Source organism: Lepisosteus oculatus, chromosome 6 (genome assembly GCF_040954835.1).
Source record: "Lepisosteus oculatus isolate fLepOcu1 chromosome 6, fLepOcu1.hap2, whole genome shotgun sequence".
In the NCBI taxonomy this organism is placed as follows: Eukaryota; Metazoa; Chordata; class Actinopteri; order Semionotiformes; family Lepisosteidae; genus Lepisosteus; species Lepisosteus oculatus.
Window position 1 is genome coordinate 56768651 of NC_090701.1, and position 22584 is coordinate 56791234.

A 22584-nucleotide genomic window follows, 5' to 3' on the forward strand; every position below is an offset into this window, starting at 1 on the left:
TCTCATTCTGTAAAGCACTTTGAGAAGCCACCTTTAAAGATGCTATATAAAATAAAGTTTATTATTATATTATTGCTGTTGTGAGGTCTTAAGCTAAATAAGAACAGGTTTGTATACATTGTTGTGGTAATATTTACTATGGTTTTAAAAATTGAAGCCCAAAATACTTTCTCCAGTTGTAAAACTTGTCTCTGTTACCAAACACTAAGCAAGCCTGGGTCTGATTTAAACTTGAATGAGAGACCCATCCAAAAGAAATTTGTAGTGTTCCAAATTAATTCCTTTGTGAACTTTTGTTCCTTTCTTTCGGATACAGATGGCACAGCAGTGTGACAGAAAGTGCCATTTCTAATACACTACACCAAAGCTTGGCAGTCCCACTTGCTCTTGTAACACCAGCACAGGCCTGGGAGGGCGGAGGCCCACTCACACCACACTGAACACGTGCAGCATCATGGGCTTGACATTTCTTTGTACAGCGGGGCTTCCCTAGAGGCGGGCAGGTAGCTACAGTCGTCCCGCAGGCCCATACGCAGTGACAGGCGCAAGAGAAGAGGATTGCCAAGACCGTTTCACCCTCTTGTCCATGCTCACTGGGGGATCCTGCACTCAGCCCAACGATGATTCCACAGCCTTCGTATCCCGGCTATGATCCATGCTTTTACCACCAGGAGCCAAGTGGGTGCCAGAGCTTTAAGAATACTGTCAAGTGTCATCAGAGGCGAAGATCGCAATGGGCTTTTAAAATTACAGATCACTTACGAATGTCACCTCTGCTATCTAAATTTAGTACACCACTAAGACATATCATGTTCAATCATCCGCGTGCACTCATAAACCAACTCTATTACATTAGCATTCTGTTTTACTTAAGGGTATAACAAGCAAGAAAACTTAAATATCTTTCAAACAGCTTTGCAACGTGTGCTTTATTTCCAGACCATTATTGAATCACAATTCATCATTTTACCATACAAGTACTCAGTCAGATAGATTTTTCTCCCTTTTTATCCTAAAAATGTATGTACATGGAATGAAAATTAATAGCAAGATCATTTTTTGTTTTTGTTTCATGCTACAATGTATTCTAATGTACTGTATAGTTGTACTGATTTTAGCTCCAGTCTCATAAACAGACTAACTTGACTGAACCTTAAGAACAATATTTTGCTTTCTTTTCTTTTTTTTTGCTCTCTATTTATGTGGAAATAGAAATCTGAGTTAAAAGTCTTTTTTAAAGAAATTAAAAGTCCGTAAAAATACACTGAGAGTTTAAGAAGATGAAAAATGCATTCATACAGTATAGGACTACAGTCATGAAGTTCTTCCAGGTATAGTTATCCAAGGCATATCTACATCACACTGAACAACAGCTCATGGAAAGGGCTCCTTGGGTTGAAATATAATGAGATATGATGTAATGATGTGTTCAGAATGGAAATGAGGAGTAGTCCCCTCCAGGTGAGATGATTAAATTCTTTTCCTGAGAAAAATATCCTTAATGGTTCGCACATTGTTTAGTTGAAGGTAGAAACAAAATAAGGCAGATAACAGATTGTCATATAACTTGTCTTCTGTGTCTCAAAGCCCTTCTCTTCCATTCCCACAAAGCGCAATATTTTCCAGATTAAAAAATAAAATAACTCTTAAAAAAAGTGGCCAGTGTTTTTCAGCCGGTTGCTGCCCTTCTGTTTCCAGGAGAGGTTGATGGAAAAACAAAGCGTCCTTTCAAGTTTACAGCCAGCCATTAAGGACAGCATATTGCACAACCCTCGTTTTTATGTTATTCCCATCTGAGAAAGTGAGGGAAACCGAAAGACAGAAGAATAAATGTAGGAGTTGTACAATAAACACCCTCAGACAGAACAATCTATAAGGAGACAGTTAATCCACCAGAAATTCCTGGAAGTCTTTGGAATAGCATTAAAAAAAATGCAGAATCTTCTTTTGCTTCCAGGGCTGTGATTTAAAGGCAGTGGGAGCAGGAAGCTCGGACCCTTGGCCCTGCCAGGGAAGAAGCTAGCACTGCCCCTTTCTTGCGCAGAACGCATAGGTATTCTGACGGTATTGTGCTCCTTGCTTGCGGTTTTCCCGGCGGCTCTCACTGCGTCTTCTCCCGAGTCCACTTGATCATGGTCTCGGGCGACCTGTAGAGGAAGATCAGCTTGGCGTAGAGGTCTTCCTCCAGCTCCAGCTCGCCGGTCTCGCGCACCAGGAAGATGTCCGTGCACAGCTTGAGGATGCGGTCCACGTTGGGCAGCTCCTCGAACATGATGGAGTGGGAGATCCCACTGAAGAACTCGCGCACAAACTTCCCGATCACCAGCACCACCGAGGCGTACAGGCCCATGATCCTGTAGGGAGGAAACAGGAACGGAGCTCTCTCACTGTAATTCACACTTAAGTGTGAATCAAGAACCTCCTAAACACTTTAAAAGCTGCCGAAAAATAATCCGTAAAAGGATATTAAAAATAAACTATTTTTCCTGCCATTTTAATCCAAAGCATCTAACATTTTCAACTCATTTACATAGCTGGGGATTGACTGGAACAGCTCAATTAATTGAGCACTTAATCAAATTGTATAACACAGTAGTGAGGTCTAATTTAGAAAACTGTGTACAGTTCTGGTCACCTCTGCACAAACAAACATACTGCAGCTCTGGATTCAGTCCAGAGAATACCAAACAGATACATTCTGTTACTCAAAGAGCTGTCCTGCAATGCCAGGCAGAAAGAATTGAACATCATCGGTCCTGAACAGAGAAGACTACGTGGGGACTTGATACAAGTATTCACAATTCTCAAAGACATTGACAAAGTCTCTTCAATTCAAAATACTTTTTTCGGGGGGGCAATTGACGACAATGTCAATGTACTGGTCTACTTCAGAACATAACAGTGAACCCTGAACCAGAAGTCACAAGTGGAAACTACTCAGAGCTGACTTTAACATTTAAAAGTGAGAACAGGAGGCACTTATTTACCTCCTTGTGTAGGTTGTGGGAGGCTGTAACAATACTGTATACTAAGCCATGTGGTTGAAGGCAATACTTTAGCTTCCTTCAAGACACAGCTGGATGAGATCTTTGCATTAATTCACTAGTAACTACAGTACCTAACAGGTAAGATGAGCATAAATGCCCTCCTTTCTTTGTAACCTTTCTTCTATTTTTACATCTGTTTTTCTCAAATTGAGATTATGACAGTGTGTACTGTGTATCAGTCCTTCCGGAAATGAAGGGGAAGCTGTGGAAAGTGGTATCTCACACAAGCAGCTGCTCCATTAGTCAAGTGAAAAACAGTGCCATTGTTGGGCTCCCAAACCTAAGTACTCTGAATGGATCAAAATGTAGAATTTAGAAGCCTCGTAAGGTTTAAGATTCCCACTAATGGTATGCTCTTTTTTAAGACAAACCCCAAAAAAAAGTCCAGCTCACCCATATCCTGCAAGGAAGCCTAAGCTCGGAGGACTGACTTTATCACTGAACACAAACATTTCCAGGCCTGTCATGCTGCTGTGATCAGACTTCCGGATGCTCAGTCTGCTGGTCTGGTTTATAATCCACCACTCCTGGATCTCCTCTGTGTCGTTGCTTTTCCTCTCCAGTCTCAGGGTGATGTTTTTATATGCTTTATCTAGTAGGGATTCCAAGAGAATTAACGCCAGAATGTGCTCGTGCAGATTGAACAGGTTCTACACACCAGGCGCTAGCAGTGGTTAGGAAATAAAGTGCACGCTGTTGGCAGTGGAAGCCACAACCCCCTTTACCCCGACATACTGCACCATAATTAATCAAGCCCATCAGGAGAGCTGGCCTTAACATTCCACTGCACCACAGGAAAAATCGGGAAAGCATAAGACTTCCCCAATTGCGACTAAATCAGCATTTTTCACATAAAATAAAAATGTATCGGCAAACCAGATGAACTTGAACTTATTTTGATCAACTTTTTTTTTTAAATCAAATTATAACGTGATGAATAATTCACTTTGGAACTTTTACTGGTGATATTGTTCCTGACATTACCAGTTACCGTACGTCAAACAGCACGTCAAACATTTCTAAACGCGATGGCTTGCTATGAAAATATCATTCTAGGCATACCTAGATAGAGCTGCTGGATGGGTTTCGCATTCGAATCGCTGGGAGCTCGGATGAAGCATGGGAAAACATTATCTATTAACCTGTAAAAGAGAAAACAAAATCAGAATACCCTCAGTCTATTGAACAGACCGTCAAATGGCTGAAAACTGGGCCAAATACGTATACTTACACAGCCGTCTTCCTCGTTCCATTTAATAAAGCTATAAGCTCTTGTTTCGTCGACTGGTCGAGATAGTTTATGTGCTTATCCTGTGCTGTTTCCACTTTTGCACCCAGGCTCATATTCCTGCATAAAATTGAAGCAAAAGGTTTTGACACTGTGTTTCATACACATGCAATTCCATATTCTTTCATAAAAAAAAACAATCACCATTTTTAAGTTCCACCTGGTTTGCGAATTGCCAGTTTCAAATGTCAGATTTGTCCTCATATCTACGAAGCCCCAGGACCACATGCAGGAGAGAGAGAGGAAGAGGCGGCAGTTTTCCCCACCCTTCCCCCTTTGAGCCAGTCAGCTTTTCACACATCACAGGCACCACGGGCCTGTACTGGAGCTTCAACAGGGGATCGATACATTGCCAAGAGCAGTGACAGGCCCGGCCGACTACTGCCACTTGACCGTGCACCTACGCTTGGGGAATCCCAGTTACAGTCAGCTAGTGACACGACCGAGGCTCAAACCCGTGACTCTGCCACTAAAAGTAAAGTGTGCATATACAGTCAACAAGCAAGAGCAACACATGAAATGCAAAGCAGTTCCATTTTTTTTCCACCATTTTTACCTGACTGCCTTCATCTAAATTTGCTTTGTCCTTTCTTAGTTATTAAGTCTACTGACGAAAGTCATTGATGGAGGTGGTCTGTTCTATTCTTGAAAGGAATTCTGTTCTCCATACAAGGCAGGGATCAGAGCTAAAGCAATTCAAGTACAGGAGCAAAGTGTTCTGGTTAGTCATTAGGGCGGAGCAGTGGCTCTGAGGCTCAGGATCTGTGCCTGTGGCTGGAAGGTTGCTGGTTCAAATCCTGCGGTTGGTAAAGGAATCCTACTCTGTTGGGCCCCCGAGCAAGGTCCTTCACCCCAACTGCTCCAGGCGTGCCATATGAATGGCTGACCCTGTGCTCTGACTCCAAGCTTCTCTCCCTGTCTGTGTGTCTCATGGAGAGCAAGCTGGGGTATGTGAGAAGACAAATTCCTAATGCAAGAAACTGTATATGGCCAATAAAGTGATCTCTCTTTTAGAGGAGAACTTGCACTGACGGGAGGAGTGAACTGGTGACACTGCAAGATAACAGTTGCCTGGGAGGTCTCAGATGTTGCTGTTGTGTATGAACATACAGCTATGGACTTTGCAAGGTGTAGCACTTAGGAAATATTACAGTGGTGAAAAGATGAATATTGGTAAAATGTATTATACTGTATGTTTCACTATGTGCTCCTAATAAGAGCAATTGTGAGATAAATCACCTACAGTATGAAAACTACAATAATGTTGTAAAATGAGGGTATATAGTATTTGCTATTTACAGTATATACTGTACATATTTTAGGCATCAGTGTTAGCTCTTGCTAATAACAACATTGTACTTAATTAACATTTACACCCATAACTCAAAGTGACTGCACACTCTTAAAAAGATTTGGAGTGTGCTTTTTGAAGGTGAAATATACAGTATACAGTATGTTACTTAACTGAAATTTGAACAAAGCTGCTTTTATAAAATTAATGACTATAAAAAATATATATATATTGTCCTAACTAAATAAGAAGTGGATGTGCTTCTTTCTGGTACAGTTTGGGCTGTGTTACAAAGTTCACTGACTTTGAAGACAAATTCATAATGCAAGAAATTGTATATGGCCAATAAAGTGATCTTATCTTTGTATTGTACTTAACACCTTCAGAGCATACCTTTGTATAGTCCAGAAGACAGTAACAGGGAATGTGTTATTATTGCTCAGCATCTTGATCAGGTTGTCTCGACTGGGAGGGCTGATGGTCCACAAGGCATTAGAACTCCCTTCAAGTTCTGCCACTGTGACATCTTCATGGGTGTACGCCTCCAAAAACTGCATGGCTCCCTAAACACATTGATTAAAAGAGCAGTGTGCTTCATGTGACACAGCAAAAGCATTAGCTATATTCTTGTACAAGTGAGCAGTCCTGAGACCCCAAAAAAACACCATGCTGCTTAAAAACGAAACTCATCAACGGTCATTTTTATGACAGGTTACATTTCTTAATACTGGTTTTAATATGCTTATTATTAAATGAAACTTGAATACGTTTTCACAGGAGGGTTTCAAATGTACTTACAGCAGAAGACTCATATTCACCCAGAAGTTTATTAAAATCATCACTGGAAAGGTTTTTTAACTGATTTTGTTGGGCGCTCATAGTAAAGATAGGCTGGGGAAATAAAAAAAGAGAAGGAAAATACTCTTTGCAAGACCCGAAATGCTTTCCCCGATTACGACATTGGTTTATACTGGTTATTCAGCAAGCACTCCCATTGCTACTGTAGGTCACTATCACACAAGATCCACCCGTAGAGCTCATACACACCTGTCAAAATATACAGCAGGGAAAAAAACCCTGGTAAAATTTCCGGTATACCTGGAAGCCCCCGAGAGTTATTTTGATGGAGACGTCTAGAGGTTTATTGACGACTCCGGCCACAGACTTGACGAGGGACATGAAGAGCAGCGGAAACCACACGATGCAGATCAGCAGCACCACGATCATGCCTCCCATCCCATACTTCACCACCTTCTTCTTCTTCTGCCCCCGCGGCTGGGGGTACCTCTGCAAAACACAGGTCCGCCGTGAGCAGCTTCCCGCCCCCGCGTGCGACCACTACCGCCACCGCGGACCCCCCGGGACCTCTCAGGCACTGTGGATGAAGGATCACCCCGAAGCGCACTTGAAAACTACAGCGAAAGACGACGCGGCTGACTCGTGTGCCTTCGGTAACCCCCATTTCTCCTAGGAGGGCTTTAATACGATTCTCAAACTTCAGACAGTTAGATCGGCTGCCATTAGCTTCTGCAGCAGAGTGTCTGGGGCTTCTAAAAATACCTCTGCTGGCTGTTCGTTCTGGCAACACTGCAAGACAAATTGCAAAAAAAAACTAAATGGACGTGCGTGTGGGGAAACTCATTCCACTGCATTAGCGGGCACTGACCTTCTCCGACTCCCTCCAGCACTTCAACACAAATATGTGAGCGTAGATGTCCTCCACGCAGATCCAGCTGGACAAGCTGAGGGTGGTGTCTGTCCACACCCAGTCCATCACAGCCCTGAGCTCCGTCAGGAAGGGCACGAGTCGAAACCTGAAAAACAGGTGGACGCCAATGCGAAATCGGTCCTGCTGCAGGATACTCTCTGTAATGACTAGCGAGGGGGCAGGAAGAATGGGGTAGAGAAGACCCTCAAAGCACTCATTTGGTGGCAGTGTCCAGTGAAAGTAATAGATGGAATTTAAAAAAATGAACACAAGAAAAGGCAGACTATCGCTTTTAAGAAATTTGATCGTCCTTTTCTTCAAGTTGCTTAAATGAAATAAAGGAACAAGTAAAAGTTTATTCCACCCTGAAAAGAGAATAAAAGAAACACGTTTCGGCCGTGGAGCCTTCTTCTGTTGTTCTTCCACAGCCGAAACGTTGCGTTTCCTTTCTTCTCTTTTTGGCAGGGGATAAACTTTTACCTGCTCCTTTGCAGCCTCCACACGCTGACACGGCTGCCTGCCTGAACTAAATTAAAGTTAATAAGGGAATCGTGTGTGACACGATTTGGTGCCTCACTAATTTGGAAATCGGACGCGTTCACTCACCCTTGGAATAAGAAGAGGTTGACATAGTTGTAGCTCTTAGTCAGGAAGTTGCCAAGCACTCGGGTTGGATAACCACACCGGATCTGATAGGCCGATAATCCAAAATAAATGCACTTCACAAAGTACCACAGCTGGGCTACAGTGTTCTGACTGAACCGCCTGGAGGACCACAAAAGAAATGCTGTCTGCAGTTCGTTCATCTACAGAATGTGAACTGAAGCTGCTTCGAAAAATGTTATCAGGCACAGTACTGTCAGGCCTGTTTTGATTTTCAATATAAATATTGTTCATTTTCAAAGCCCACCCTACGGTCTTTTGAGATTCACATGAAATTCCACAGCACAGTTAAAAGTTTGAACACATTTCATGATTCTGAAGTGCACAGATATTCTGTAGTTTAGTTACAAGAAATTAAGACAATGTGACTGCATGTTATTTTGGGCAGAGCACTCTCTGGTGTTTACAAGAAGCTTTGGAGCTCTGTGAAAGAATCGTCACCTCTAACTGAATCACGGATAGTGTAGGCACACCTTAAATTACATCCTATATTAAGTATAACCCATTTCCTAGACATTTTTAAGGGGCGATTTATACAGTGTCTTCCTTGTCAATAACATCTGTAGATACACGGTATGGGAACATATTAACCAAGATGTTTAATTCAATATGAAGTTAAAACTGATGATGGCTACTAAGGAGCAGGCAGTTACCAACTAAATATTTGTCAGGTTAATAGTTTTGGTCTGATGTTTCCACCTTTGGATTGCCATTGTCCATCATATGGATTTCAATCCGTCTTGTCATACAACACTTAATATTAGTTGCACTGGATCAAAACATGTGAACCCCTGTTAAACCTAATGCAGAGAACTAACTGGTGCGAAATATTCACTTATCCGTACCTCTCTGTCACGCCAGGTAGGATGAAGAACATCCAGAAGTGAATCCCAAAGACCAAGATGACTTGGAAAATCACTTTCCCCGTGACAGTCTTCCTGAGGTACAGGGCACGGTCCACCACCATGGTCCCGAACTGTATCAGCACCATCACCAGGAACGCCTCAGGAACCTGGTCCTCCGACAGGGAGGATGTGATATCTGCAGCGGCCGAATGTTTCTGTGCAGAAGAACCGCAGAAAGGATTTAATTGGACAAAGGATTACCAGATCGGTCACTCAGCTTCTGGTGGATATTGGGAGTGGATACACCACGTTCTGGAGAGGTAGAGGTATTGTACTGTATAGTGCTCTTTTTCAAAAAGAGTTTGTGTACAGGACGTTAGCTTAGATGAATCAAGGGTCAGGATCTGTATGGTTTAGACTGATCAAAAACAGTCTAAAGGCATGACGTTAGTGGGATGCTACAAGCCACCAGATTCGGATGACAGGATCACATGTCAGGAAGACGTTATCAAAGTAGATTTTAATTTTCCTCTATGGGAAAGGGGAAAAAATGGGAAAAACCATTATGGACATCAGAGCCGAAATGATTGACGTGGATAGAGGCTGCTTTCTGACTGTAATGATCAAGTCTTTCCAATGAAGGCACACTGAGGAATCCCCAGGTCCAATAAAAACTGTGGAAGTGTGATTAAAATATTGTACTGTATTTGTACTGTACAATATTTGAAGTGTATTTTGAAACAGAACAGATAAAGTGCAAACCTAAGGTTTATGATCTCAGGAAAGCTGACTACAAAGGAATAAGACAAGGAAGTGGTATGGGGGAAGAGATGTGGAATAATTAGATCACGGATGGCAGCGGTTTAAAGATATTCTTCAAGAAGTCTGTTTGAATTAAATTGAATTAAACGGGATTTGCACTTGCTTACGTAGAAATAAACAGACCTCTACATACCCCAAATGCCCAAAATCCAAACACGATGATTATGAAGTCAACGGTGTCAGCCAAAAACATCAACACATAGACATCCGTCACGGCGCTGTACTCAGGGTGGATCAGATTGTAGAAGAACCGGCGAATGGGGATGTAGACTTCAAGAGTCCTTCAAGGGGAGAGAAGAAGAAGAGGAATTTTTCATGGTAATCTTTCCTGTTGTTTTTCTTGTGGAATGCTTAATTTTTTTATTTTCACTTTCTTAATTTCTAAGCAGCCGGTTCCTCATTAACTCAGTCTGGCATTGCAATATATACTGTACATATTTTAGGCATCAGTGTTAGCTCTTGCTAATAACAACATTGTACTTAATTAACATTTACACCCATAACTCAAAGTGACTGCTCTTAAAAAGATTTGGAGTGTGCTTTTTGAAGGTGAAATATACAGTATACAGTATGTTACTTAACTGAAATTTGAACAAAGCTGCTTTTATAAAATTAATGACTATAAAAAAATATATTTTGTCCTAACTAAATAAGAAGTGGATGTGCTTCTTTCTGGTACAGTTTGGGCTGTGTTCACTGATTTTACTTTAACATACTATGACACTAAGCACCCATTTATTTGAAAGTATCATCTGTGAACATATTCATCAAGAAACAAGGAACTAAATACATTTCTCTGGGCCTGAATGTCAGAAGCCATCTATTTTGCTGTCAGGCTAATTATAACAAATGTTTTTTTTAATTTCTTATTTCTGTGAACAACACTAATAGTGATGGCGAATTAATGACACATACCAGAACAGAACTGTCTCCTTTCTAAATACAGTATATCAAGACATGCAATATGTGCCTGAAGAGAGAATTGCAATAAAGAACGCACTTCTTAATTGTAAAGGCCTTTGCGATGATGAGCTGCTCCTTCAGTTTCTCAAGTATAAGCTCTTTGCGGGTCTTCTGCTGGACGCTGAGAACACTGCTGCCTTTTCTGCTGCTATTCCTGGTGCTGGTGCTTCCTACAAGACAATTGCATGGCACATTAAAGCCCTGCCTGCAGGTAATGGACTTACCACCTGGATGATGCGCCAGTACGCTCCCCACACACCAGCTCTCAGTGGGGAGGGGAGCAGAGTGATGAAGCCAGTTCAGAGATGGGGATTATTAGGAGGCCATGATAGGTAAAGGCCATTGGGAAATTTGGCCAGGACGCCCGGGTTACACCCCTACTCTTTTCGAGAAACGCCCTGGGATTTTTAATGACCGCAGAGAGTCAGGACCTCGGTTTTACATCTCAGCTGAAGGACGGCGCCTTTTTTACAGTATAGTGTCCCGGTCACTATACAGGGGCATTAGGACCCACACAGACTGCAGGGTGAGCGCCCCCTACTGGCCCCACTAACACCTCTTCCAGCATCAACCTTTGCTTTCCCACGAGGTCTCCCATCCAGGTACTGACAGGCTCACACCTGCTGAGCTCCAGTGGGCTGCCAGCGGTGAGCTGCAGGGTGACAGGGCTGCTGGCTGTATACAGTAGTTAGACATACTGTACAGGTGAACAGATGTGGTTTGAACTTTAAAAAGCAGACAACCTACGTGGACTGCCTCCAGCTCATTACATTCTTTACTGGGGTTCGACAAACTGCTCTTCTGGAAGAGCAAGGGTCTGAAATCCCCCGGCTGGTGGAGCTGTCCCTACCTCTCTTGGACCTGCCGGAGGATCGGGAGGACCTGTGGGAGATCTGGGATCCCGCGCTGGAGCTCTTCCTGCGCACCGGGGTCTGGGGCTCTGGGAAGTGCACGTGGACCGACTCCAGGGAGGCCGCCAGGTTGATGGACTTAAGGGAGCCGGCGGAGCCCCTCCGCTCGGCCGACACAGAGCCCTCGTCCTCGGAGTCGTCCCTGTGTGTGGCCTTTTCCGCCACGCCGCCATCGTCCTCATCCCACAGGCCATGGCACTGTGGGGGAGACACAAGCAGCACGTCTCTCCGAGGCCTCGATCGCAGCCGCAGCACATAGACGGAAACACCGCTCGAATGACAAAACTCCACACAGACATACGCACGTAAGGTAAAAAAAGGTCTTTTTATCGTACTGGCAGGTATCTAAAAGTTTCAAACTCACTATGGAGATCTACAGCGACAGCCTGTTGCTTGTCTTGGGACAGGGAAAGAATACACAACTCTGGTGTTTAAATCGTCTGCAGGGCTCTTAATACTCATTGGCTACTGAAAACGCTAGGGCATCGTCCCCCCCGAGGAGTCCCAGGAGTGCTCGGACCCTCTGTGTGGAGCGCTGGGCTTGTCCACGGCCCCTGTGGGCTGAGTGGGTTCGGTGCCTGAGATGCCTGAATATGAGTTCCCACAGCACTACACTCTGACCTTTCGGGGTTAATGTCAGACATCTGTGGAACACGGGTATCTCATCATCTCCGGATCACAACATTTCTAGAACGGGTTAAGCCGAGCACGTGGTCTTCTGTTTTTCTATTTCTTAACGGCTTGAGGGCCACATGAACACTGAACATCGACAGGGGAAAAGAACAAGAGACAGACTGCTGGAAACGCCAGAAAGGAGAGTACCTTAAGTATGGACCTGTGGAAGAAGAGAGCGAGGAGCTGGACCAGGTCGTAGTGCACATAGCCCTCCTTCTTCTCCACACCGATGATGTTTGGCGGGTGATAGGGCTTGCTCCTGTCCACTTCTACGTTCTTATTGAAAGGGAAGAAGCCAAACTGGAAGAAGTATTTAATCACAATTGTCACCTGGAACGAAAAAAGCCGACGAAAGTGCAATGTTAAAAAAAACACCCTGAGAGTATTGGTCATTTGCTGTCTTCTATGAAAGAAAAAAAACGTATTAATTTCCTTATTCATTTTCGTATCATTTACCATGGACACACCAAGACGGTTGTAGAATGTCATATATTTAAACATGCTGTTTATAGGTATTATACATTGATAAGTGTTAATGTAACAGCATTAATGTCTGACTACAATTTTTCATACTTATTACCAAAGCAATGCCCTGTACAGTGATGGGTGAAACTGATCCCATGGTCCTGTCTGTAATAGTAGGGATGTTAACCCCCATGTCCTGGCTGGATTAAGCTTTCCTCCGGGATGCCTAGGTTTCCTCCTTAATTTATCTGGTAAAGGAATTTCTCCACTTGAACTGCTCAGTGGTGGGTCATCATGCCGCACATCACCCAAGCATCATTGCAGTGTTGAATGAAGTGGCTTCTTAGTGTGTATAAAGTTCTGGGACCCCTTGGAATTTTGGATGAAACATGCATACGGATGGAAGTATTTTTTTTTAAATGAACTTCTACCCACGACGATTTATCAGTTTGACTATTCATGAATTTATCAGATCCTAAAGTATACACTACCAAATTTACGGAGGCAGGATACAATACTGTACATCCCCTTTGTCACGCGATTCAAAGACAGGATACAGAATGCCTTGACAACAATTCCCATCCCACAGGGCCAGCTGGAGGCACTCACTGACCACTCTACCTAGTTATTTCAGTAGAACAATACTGCTGAAGTCGGTGCAGTGCAACAGAAGTACAGAATTCTAGGGCTAACATTGAATAGTTGTCTCCACACATTTATAAAAACCTGCCAGAAAATGCCAGAGCTGGTGCGGCTTCCCGAGCTGAAACCTACCTCCGTGTAGACAATAGCCGTCATCCAGAAACGTTTGCTGGGTCTGGGAACAGAAAGCATCGCCCACAGGAAGATGAGGATGGGAAGCACTAGGGTGACCATGGAGGCTGAGATCATGTGGTTGAGGATGATGACAAAGTAGCACACCATTTCAGAGTGAGCAACCAACATGTTGTAGAGGGCATAGAGGAGCTGCAGGATCTGAGGCTGGGTCCTGTAAAACCTTTCAGAGGACTCCAGCTCTTCATCGTAAAACATCCTGGGCAGAAAAACAAGGAGCAATGACACTGAAACCCCTCAAAAGAGTTTTTGGCAACATGTTCAGGATTAATCGATACATTTAATTTATATAGCACATTTCATTACAATAGATCTCAAGGTGCTTCACCAAAAAGTAAAAGCTCAAAAAGAGAAATCAGGGAACTCAACAGTAACCAAATAGGAAAAAGACAGGAATTTAGTTTGTAGTACTGGAGGTTGATAGGCTTGATGGTAGTGAAGGGTTTAAGGCCTCTTATAAAGATCTGCTTGTCTGGGATGATTGGGAGGCTTTTCTACAAGCGAGGAGCAGAGAAGGAGACGTCATGGTCACCCACAGCACGTACTGTAGTTTGGTTCTAGGGAACCTGGAGTACATTAAATTGACCTGATCTTAAGGGCTGGGGTGAAGTTCAGAAAGAAGGTCAGTATCCAACAATAGCAACACTGTGGACAGTGACAGAAAGTGAAGGAAAGTGATGTACTGCACATGTCAAGAGCCTTTGTATACTGTACTGTACGCAATAACACATTCATTACACAAAGTCTTGCCGTGAACACTAGTGTAGCAATGCATCTGCACCTCTAACAAAATACTTCAGATCTCTTCATATAAATTCAAAGTAAGCTGCTTTGAATAAGAGCCTCAGGCAAACACCCAACCCTCGACAAGTCTCTGTGTAGTGCGACACGTTTGCTCTCCGCTAATGAAACGTGGAACTACCATCTCGTGCACGAGAAACACGGATGGGCTTTTCTCACTCCAACACGCGGTCCCGGCGACACGGCAGGCTCACTTGTTCAGCAGCAGCTCGCTGGCGGTCAGCTCGTGGGTGAGCGAGGGCAGCAGGGCGTCGACGGCGTTGTCAGACTTGCTGTCGTCGGGCGTCATGGCCATGAGGTGCTTGTCATCGGGGCCCTCGCCGGAGCTGATGGACATCCTGTCGAAGCTGACGGCCTTGCTGTAGGAGGGCGGCACGTCCGCGTCCGCGTCGGTGGGGTAGGTGGCGGGCGCGTCTGTGTCGGGAGAGTAGAGCTGGACCTCGCACTCCGCGGGGTACAGGTGCTCCCCTGCGCCCTCCTCCCTCAGAGGGGGCTCCGCCCCCCCCGGCCATTCCGACTCCTCCCCCTGCGAGCGCTCCTCCTTCCCGCCCGCCTCGGAGGCAGGCTCCCCGGGGCCAGGCTCCCCGTCCCCAGCCTCCGCCCCCGGAGCCCCGTCCGAGTCCGCCCCCGGCCCCAGGGAGCCGGGCGGGGCCGCCTCCTCTTCCTGCTCGTCCTCCACCTCCTCGATGGTGTCGGTGGTGCCCTGGCGAGAGTACAGCATGGTGCACTGTGTTGGCTCGCTACAGGGAGAGCAAAGCAAATACATACGGCTCAGGGTTTACAGGCCGATCACTGGAAGAGCACAGAAGCAACTGGGCTACTCTTACCCCCCGGCAAGACCCTCCTAGGAGGGCTACCTCCCAGAAATATGAGCAACCCAAAGGTTTAAACAAACGTTCTCTCATTGAAATCAACCACTTGGTGTGATTAGGGTCTGGCGTTTTGAGCTGTTGTGTGTTTCTGCAGGACAGAAAAGTAAATCCTACAGTATGTGTCACAGCAGGTGGCAGTGTTTCATGATGAAAGGAGGCACCCAAGGAATATGGAGCCGGAGCTCATTAAAAGCGGTGGTCAAAGAGAGAATTTAAAGTTAAAAGAGCAACCACTTCAACATACAGCACTGTCACAAGATGTGTGTTCAGCAGCTTCTTTCTTTAGGTAAGCTCTCTGTCAGTACTCCAGTTGAATATTCAGTTTTTAAATTAGGAATCAGATTGTTACTCCACCAGTTCTTCTAGAAGCAAAGTTGAAATCAAATCATGTTTTAATGTTTTAGCTGATAACAATCACGAAATACAGTAATGTATTGGGGAGTCATGCACAAGGGATTACACAATTTTGATACTTTGATTACAAACATACTTGGCTGACCTTTTCCTGTATAAAATCCAACAATTTTTTTCATGCTGTTTGTTTTTGAACAGTTTTAGAACAAATGCAAAGAACTGGTTTTGGTACTTGATACATACTGTATGGTACTGCCCAGTTAGTTGGAACTAACCCTGGTGACAATTTCAATTACTCAACACCTTACAAATTCTTAAATCTTTTTCCCCCCCAAAAAAAGGATTTATCATGAGTAAGGTACAGTATTCTTCCCTTCAAGCAGGTTGCTACCATTTCCAAATTAAATGCTTTTCAAATCTTTACTTACAAATTTATTGCATGTATAGTTTAGAGATTGAGGTCTTTTGCATGTTGTTTTGGATCAAAAGGTAAGTGTGGAGATGTTCACATTTATCCTGCTCAGATCACTCTAGCAAGGGTATGGATGAATTAAAAGGACCTGAGCCTTTTAGACAGGAGTAATAGACTATGGGGGAAAAATGATTGGTGACTGAAGAGCAAGTTAACTTTGTTTATATCTATTGTTATGAGACTTTACATGGCAGAAGCATCAAAAACCCTAACCCATTGTTTCCCAGCTCCTTCATGCAAAGCAGACAGGGGATAAAAGCAGGAAGCAGCAGAGCACTTTTCCAGAGCTTTCAACACTCAACAGGGGTGGACACAGGAGGAGGAGAAATTTATGACATGTACACTAAAACAGTGCTTGACAAAAAAACACTGTGCTCTCTTTAATATTTGAGCACTTTCTCAGCAGACGAATACAGAGAGAAACAGACATGTTTCATCACTGTCTAATAATAACGATATTCCTCAGATCACCTCTTTTAAGCACTGATCTCTGAATTACAAAAGGGAATTCTGGTCAATCTAACAAAACAGCATTGCTACACTAACTGTAGAACATATGAAATAACATATCTCTGGTAAGAATGGCAAATTACTTTCCAGGACTTGGACGACTGTAAAACTTTTTCAGGTAAACTGAGACGCTGCTATAAATGTCAAACACCACAGTGGTGTTCAGCTGCTACAGTAGGCACAGCCTTTATAAACACGGTATATAATTAATATTACTAATTTCCTGAGTTTTAAAAGCATGCAATGCCAACAATTTAAAAAAAAAAGACTTCTACAGAGCAGCAAAATCCACTTGCCTTTTTGCTAGGTCTAAATATACCTACAACAGTATTGAAAAATATGCTTTGTCACACAGAGTCTCTTCTGCAGAGATTCACTTCAAACATTAAAGCAATAAGCTTTCAGAAGAGCATACTGTGAGGGGTGTGAACTGGCCCTGAACGCAGGCACCCATGTGACATGCATCGAATGCAAGCTGACTGGCACTGGAAGGGAAGTGTTTGCATCTAAGCAGGAAAAATAAGGAAAGAGGACGCAAGCAAATTACCAACCTGGACCATGCTTTAGATTAAGAGTGGTGTTTTCATTGAGATTTTCATCTACAACAGCTAATAGATGTTTATGAGCAAGCTAAAATGTTGTGTCATAAACAGTAGCATATAAATATTGCAAGACCCTGAACCGAAGGCTATGGTCAGGATTAGAGTTTTTTTATGCTAACATGCCATTACTCTACACCATATGTTCATTACTATCACATTTATGTCACTCTATTAATACTTGTGTGCATAAAGTGTTTATAAACGGCCTTTGCATTCCCTAATCTAAAGTATTTCCAGCTGATGTTGTGCAAATAAAGGATTAATAGACATCCAAGAAACCATCAATTTGCCCTCAACTGAGAGTCTGTAGAATTTCAATACAGCAATATGTGACAAACTAGTAAAGAGGTCAGGTCAAGGCTAAGGAAAGAATTGGAGAGAAAGCAAGAACTCAGAGATTTTCTATTAACATTCCACAGAACCTCAAAAGCTAATAAACTGAGCATTAACAGACTATCTATTAAACCTTTATTTATATAACAACTTTATGTATTACTAATATATACTGCATAACAAAGTTTTAGAATGCAAAGGTGTGGGTTAAGGTTCATCTTTACCTTTCAGCCGGGAATGAACCTTAGCCTGCTCGTTTCCAGCCTGTGCAAACGAGCCGCTGCGACTCTGCGACTTTGCCACATGATGCATCAGGTTAGCAAGCGCGGGAAAACATGAATCAAGCCGCTAGCAAACCCGAGGAATCGTCGCCCATTTTAGTCTGGAAAATTTTGCAAATGCTCTTTTTTGGTGATAAAGGGGGATAAAATGTGCAGTGAGGGATGAAAAAGGCATGCATGGGTCAAGCACCTCGAGACCACGCTGGCACTGTCTGCGGATGAAGAAGACATGTCCATGCTGTACATTTTGCGCAGCTTGGGTCGGGCGCGCTCACTCGTTTTGGGAATGCTCTCTGACGGTCCGTCTAAATCGTCTAAGGTAGACTGCCTTGAAAACAGCATGGTGGCCTCTGTATAGACGCTGGCAGCACAAATGGTTATACAACACAGTTTGGTTAATAATGAGCACCGTGACAAGATTACACACATCCACCTTTCTCCTGTTTCACACATGCACACAAAATGGCGCAAAACTCATCAGTTTTGCACAGTGTTCTGGTATTAGCTGAGTAATGGTTGAACCCCTGCCATTTGTAGCAGAAGCCAAGTTAGAATATAGAATGCTATATCCTTTCAAATATAAATGGGAGGTTTTCGAAAGTGACAGACTTTGAATATTAAGTCAAGGCTCCCAGTATTCTAAAACAATTCAACTAAACCATCCTTTGTGTAAAGAGCATTGGGACCTACTGAAATGGAAACAGCAGGATAACATTAAAACTATCTCGATCAAGACAGGCGATACACTTCTACTTAGATAATACTTCTAAGCTTGTTTTCAGCTGAAATAGAAAACCAGGATTGTTGAAATGTATAATGGTAATTGGAATACAAGCTTTATCTGGTGTCAAAATAGCCCCCGCTCCAAAGACAGCTTCCCATAATGCACTGCAAATACACGTCCATTTCCCATTCCATGGTCGTGTGGATGAAATGTCAAAGAAAATGTGAAGAGCAGCTGATATGCCTGTCATGCTGAAAAGCAGACTCCACTTTGCCCTTACGGTATTGTTGGTTTCTGGAACATTTTATTTTGTTGTACTCAAATACATCTAGACTGGTTAAGCTGTGCTAAATTACCCTTCCCGACATTAGTTTACTCTCTCAAACCATACCTTGACAAGGTGTCACGAGAGCCGACTGAATCTAAGCTGTCCATCCTGTGAGCGCCTCGTTTCCGCTCAGCTTTATGGGAGCTGGAGCCAGAGAGGTCCTCATCAATCCTGTCCAGACTGGACTCTCTGGAAAAATTCATGCGCATCTGCTTCTGGTAATAAACATGTATACTCTCCCGAGACGGAACATTCCCCTGTTTGAGCAAACAAAAACCTGTCACTGCGCAGCTGAAGGGCACCTTTGTGTGCTTTGAAAAGCCATTATCACAAGCTCTTGCGATACCTCTTTGAGCGTTAACTTTCTCTGTTCAATGGAAAGGTATACAGAAATAAATATACAGCATATAGATACAATAATCAGTCCTTATACATTTCCACACCTTATTTTCAACATGTCCTCAAAAGCAACAACAGTTTTATAACAAGTGAAATTCAGCTGAAAGAAGATGCTACCGTAACCTAACACTGGTGTATTGATCAGCGTGATAGCAAATGAACAGAATCCACAGAAAACGTTAGGCTAAAGGACGCATATCTAGCATCCTACGAAGTTGAAATTGAGTGTTTTAGGAGGCTAGTGCACTTCAAAATACTTGCTATGATTCCCTTTTCCCTCGCCGGTCCAGTTACAGGTGCTATAATCAGTAACACAACAACATCCTGCAACTTTGAACATTTCCTGCAACTCCCGACTTGCCTGGATGAGTAGTACTACAGTACTACAACTGACCACAGAGAGGCAGCACTCTTCACATGTGAGGGCACAGGTGTAGAAGCACTAGCCTTTTCATTAACAGATGGATCAGAGACAGAAGATACAGTCAATCCAGATCAGTCACTTCTGATTCTCGTTCTGAAAGTCTTTTCCTTTCAAAATGACTAAAGTATTACTGTGGTCAGGATGACAAATTAACTACAGTGTAGAAGAGTACCCCTTTGTACTAAATTTTCATTCAATTCATTATTCCCCTGACTCACAAGCCATATGATGACAACCACGTACTTTAATTTCCAATGCATGATACTGCAAGAGGAACAAAGAGCACAACAGACATCGTGTACACCTGTGGAAATACTGTATTCCTCCAGAGGATAATCCAATAAGCTTCGTTACACATAGCATGTACCATCCAAACGAGTAAATTTGTCACGGAATGATTAGAAGACAATATCAGAAGACACACTAGAAGGAAATTTACTGCTGTGCAACACACAATTCCAGTCACCAATAATGGGCTTTAACAGATAAGATCACTTTACACCAGTGTAACAGGAATGTTCTGTTCAGTATCATCCTGAGACATTCAGTTTGGGTCCAGTCAAACAGTGATAGTGATGAGCATTGAAACACATTCAAGTAAAAAGTCATTGGAAAAGATTATTCTAGATAATTCTAGATAAGAGACTGCATTGTTCCAAAGCACCTTTATAATCTCGGCCAAACACGTACCTTTTTAATTTCTCTGGTGAGCATGCACCGTTCAATTCGGAGCACAGTGGAAATATCAATATGTTCTCTGCAGATAGAGTTCAGCCATGCAGTGAAACTATCCAGGAGGGCCAGGAAAAGGACCCATGTAAACTTCACAATATTAAAAATGCGCTTGATGATGTTATCTGTTGTGAAAAGAAACAGCTGTCACCAGAAGAGCAAATGACTGGCTGTAAAGAGTTCAATAGGTAAAGAGAAAATACACTGCACAGGACATTACATCACTAAAGTTAACTTCAGTATATAATACATCAGGTGTAATTTCATTCTTGAAAATCTTTGTTTACCACTGAACTTATTGGTCTGCTATGATGTTTTTAGAACTAAAGGAATAGAAGATGATCACATTAATCTCACAGGCGTAATATGTTTCTAACCTTGGCATAAATAAAGTGAAACCACTTTTTTAGCAACCAGCACAAATCATCATAATAAATAGGTGCCATGAGGTACTCCAGCAGTTTACAACTTTTAATTCAGAAAATACTAACACGGGTACATTACTAAAAGACAAAAGACATTATTAAAAAGGATTGAGAAGAGATAAATTCATTCATTGGTTTACAGTATGTATTTTTTCTAGTATCATACAAGATTCAACATATAAAGAAGTAATGTAGAAGCTTTGATATGGCTCTTACTCAATACCATATATCTGATTTGGCAGGAAAAATCTGGTTTGGGTTGAAGTTCTTTGTTACTGTGTGATGGGACTCAGCTCAGAAGAGCTCTGACAATTAATTGACATTTTTGAGAAGATCACAGTGATAATGAATTGTGGGCTTGGTGTCGTGTGAGATTCTCTTACAAGTTTTCTGATATGTTTACAATACTGTGCTGATATACAGTAAGCACAGCAAGTTCTAGACAGCACGGAATTCTTAAAACCATAACTTAGGAAACCTGACTGCTTTTATAGGGAGAAACACATTCTGAATCTCATGTGCCGTAAAGGCTAAGGAGATTCTGAGTAGTATTTTAAGACATTTGTATTATTTTTTTTTACTTAATTAGTTAAAAGTACTAAGAGAAAATGCATCATTTGATCTGTAACGTGTTTTAGAACTTAATATTCAATGTATTATTCAAATGTATTGCTGTCAAACAATTTTGTACACCCCCAAAAATCAGAATTTAAGCTCAACAGTGTAAAATAAGTAACCATGACATGATAAAGATTTTGTGTCAAGTGCTCGTTTGGCAAGCTGCAAACTGTAGCTAGCCGAATCATAGCAAGCTGAAGCTCTGATCTCTGATCATTTGTGAAAAAGTTCAATCATACCTGGTCCTTCTGATTTCTTTCCTTCCTCCATACTTTCTGTTTCATCTTCCCTCTCTCCACATTCAATAGCAACTTGACCTTGTGAATCAATAATGGGAAAATGGCAGCACAAGACCAGGAATTAGAAACTGGCAACGCTCCCTCTTTCTGTACAACTGAGAACAATAGTGTGCAACACCACACCCACCAGACTTCATCTTATTCTTTGCTGCAAGATTAACAGCCAGGATGCTTTATAAAGGTTTGCTCCAAGGGCCTGCTTAGATTTAAATGTCAGAAATTAGTCAGACAACGAGAACTGAAAAACTTATATTCCCCTGTGAAACAATACTATTGTTTGATTAACTAGATTGCATCAAAACTTAAAAAAAAAACACTGAGCTGTATTTTGCATTGGAAAACAGGAAAGCAGCTCTGTGTTTTTGTTCATTTCCATTTCAAAACAGCTGTAGCGATTACACAATGTGACAAAGCGTAAAGCATCTCCAGGAAAGTGAGATACGGCTTACGTTGTCAATACGTGTTGTTCAAATTCCACCCATCCATTTTTAAACTGTGATATCCAATACTGGGTCACAGGGGAGCCGAAGCCTATCCCAGCAAAGAAGCAGGTGCCTGGCAGGACACACCCTGGACGGGACGCCAGCCCATCACAGGGCACACAGACACAGACATGACCACACTCTCACATCAGGGTCAGTTCTCCTAAGAAGCCAATTAATCCGCAGTCTTTGGACTGTGGGTGGAAACCCATGCAACCATGGGGAGAGCATGCAGACTGCATGCTTATTTGAACCCAGGGCCCCAGTGCTGTGAGGCAGCAACGCTCACCACCACAACACTCTGTGACCCTTGCTTAAACTCCTCCTCCATCCGATGCCAAACGGACCTGTTGTGAAGAATGTACAGTGACACAATGCATTGAGCGAATTGTCTACTATGACATGCATGTCCCCTG

The 22584-nt window shown here is 42.8% G+C and overlaps 1 protein-coding gene across 5 annotated transcripts in view; it reads right to left on the reverse strand.

The window, feature by feature from the left end:
- Window positions 1-899: 899 nt before the first annotated feature.
- Window positions 900-22584, reverse strand: part of LOC102682176 (piezo-type mechanosensitive ion channel component 2) — a 118856-nt gene continuing 97171 nt past the window's right edge. For 4 of the 5 annotated variants that reach the window (XM_069191625.1, XM_069191626.1, XM_069191624.1 and 1 more), the window contains 20 exons: window positions 21627-21704; window positions 20303-20469; window positions 18853-19046; window positions 17928-18098; window positions 14508-15053; window positions 13453-13711; window positions 12361-12543; window positions 11478-11736; window positions 10665-10797; window positions 9798-9945; window positions 8843-9057; window positions 7941-8099; window positions 7293-7440; window positions 6725-6913; window positions 6425-6517; window positions 6020-6189; window positions 4279-4395; window positions 4110-4189; window positions 3441-3639; window positions 900-2354 (listed from right to left, as the gene is read on the reverse strand). In XM_069191625.1, coding sequence (XP_069047726.1) covers window positions 2102-2354; window positions 3441-3639; window positions 4110-4189; window positions 4279-4395; window positions 6020-6189; window positions 6425-6517; window positions 6725-6913; window positions 7293-7440; window positions 7941-8099; window positions 8843-9057; window positions 9798-9945; window positions 10665-10797; window positions 11478-11736; window positions 12361-12543; window positions 13453-13711; window positions 14508-15053; window positions 17928-18098; window positions 18853-19046; window positions 20303-20469; window positions 21627-21704 — 3761 coding nt within the window. In that variant the 3' untranslated portion in view covers window positions 900-2101. Of the gene's footprint in view, window positions 2355-3440; window positions 3640-4109; window positions 4190-4278; window positions 4396-6019; window positions 6190-6424; window positions 6518-6724; window positions 6914-7292; window positions 7441-7940; window positions 8100-8842; window positions 9058-9797; window positions 9946-10664; window positions 10798-11477; window positions 11737-12360; window positions 12544-13452; window positions 13712-14507; window positions 15054-17927; window positions 18099-18852; window positions 19047-20302; window positions 20470-21626; window positions 21705-22584 lie in introns of those variants that run through there. The other variant, XM_069191627.1, reaches the window with a different exon arrangement.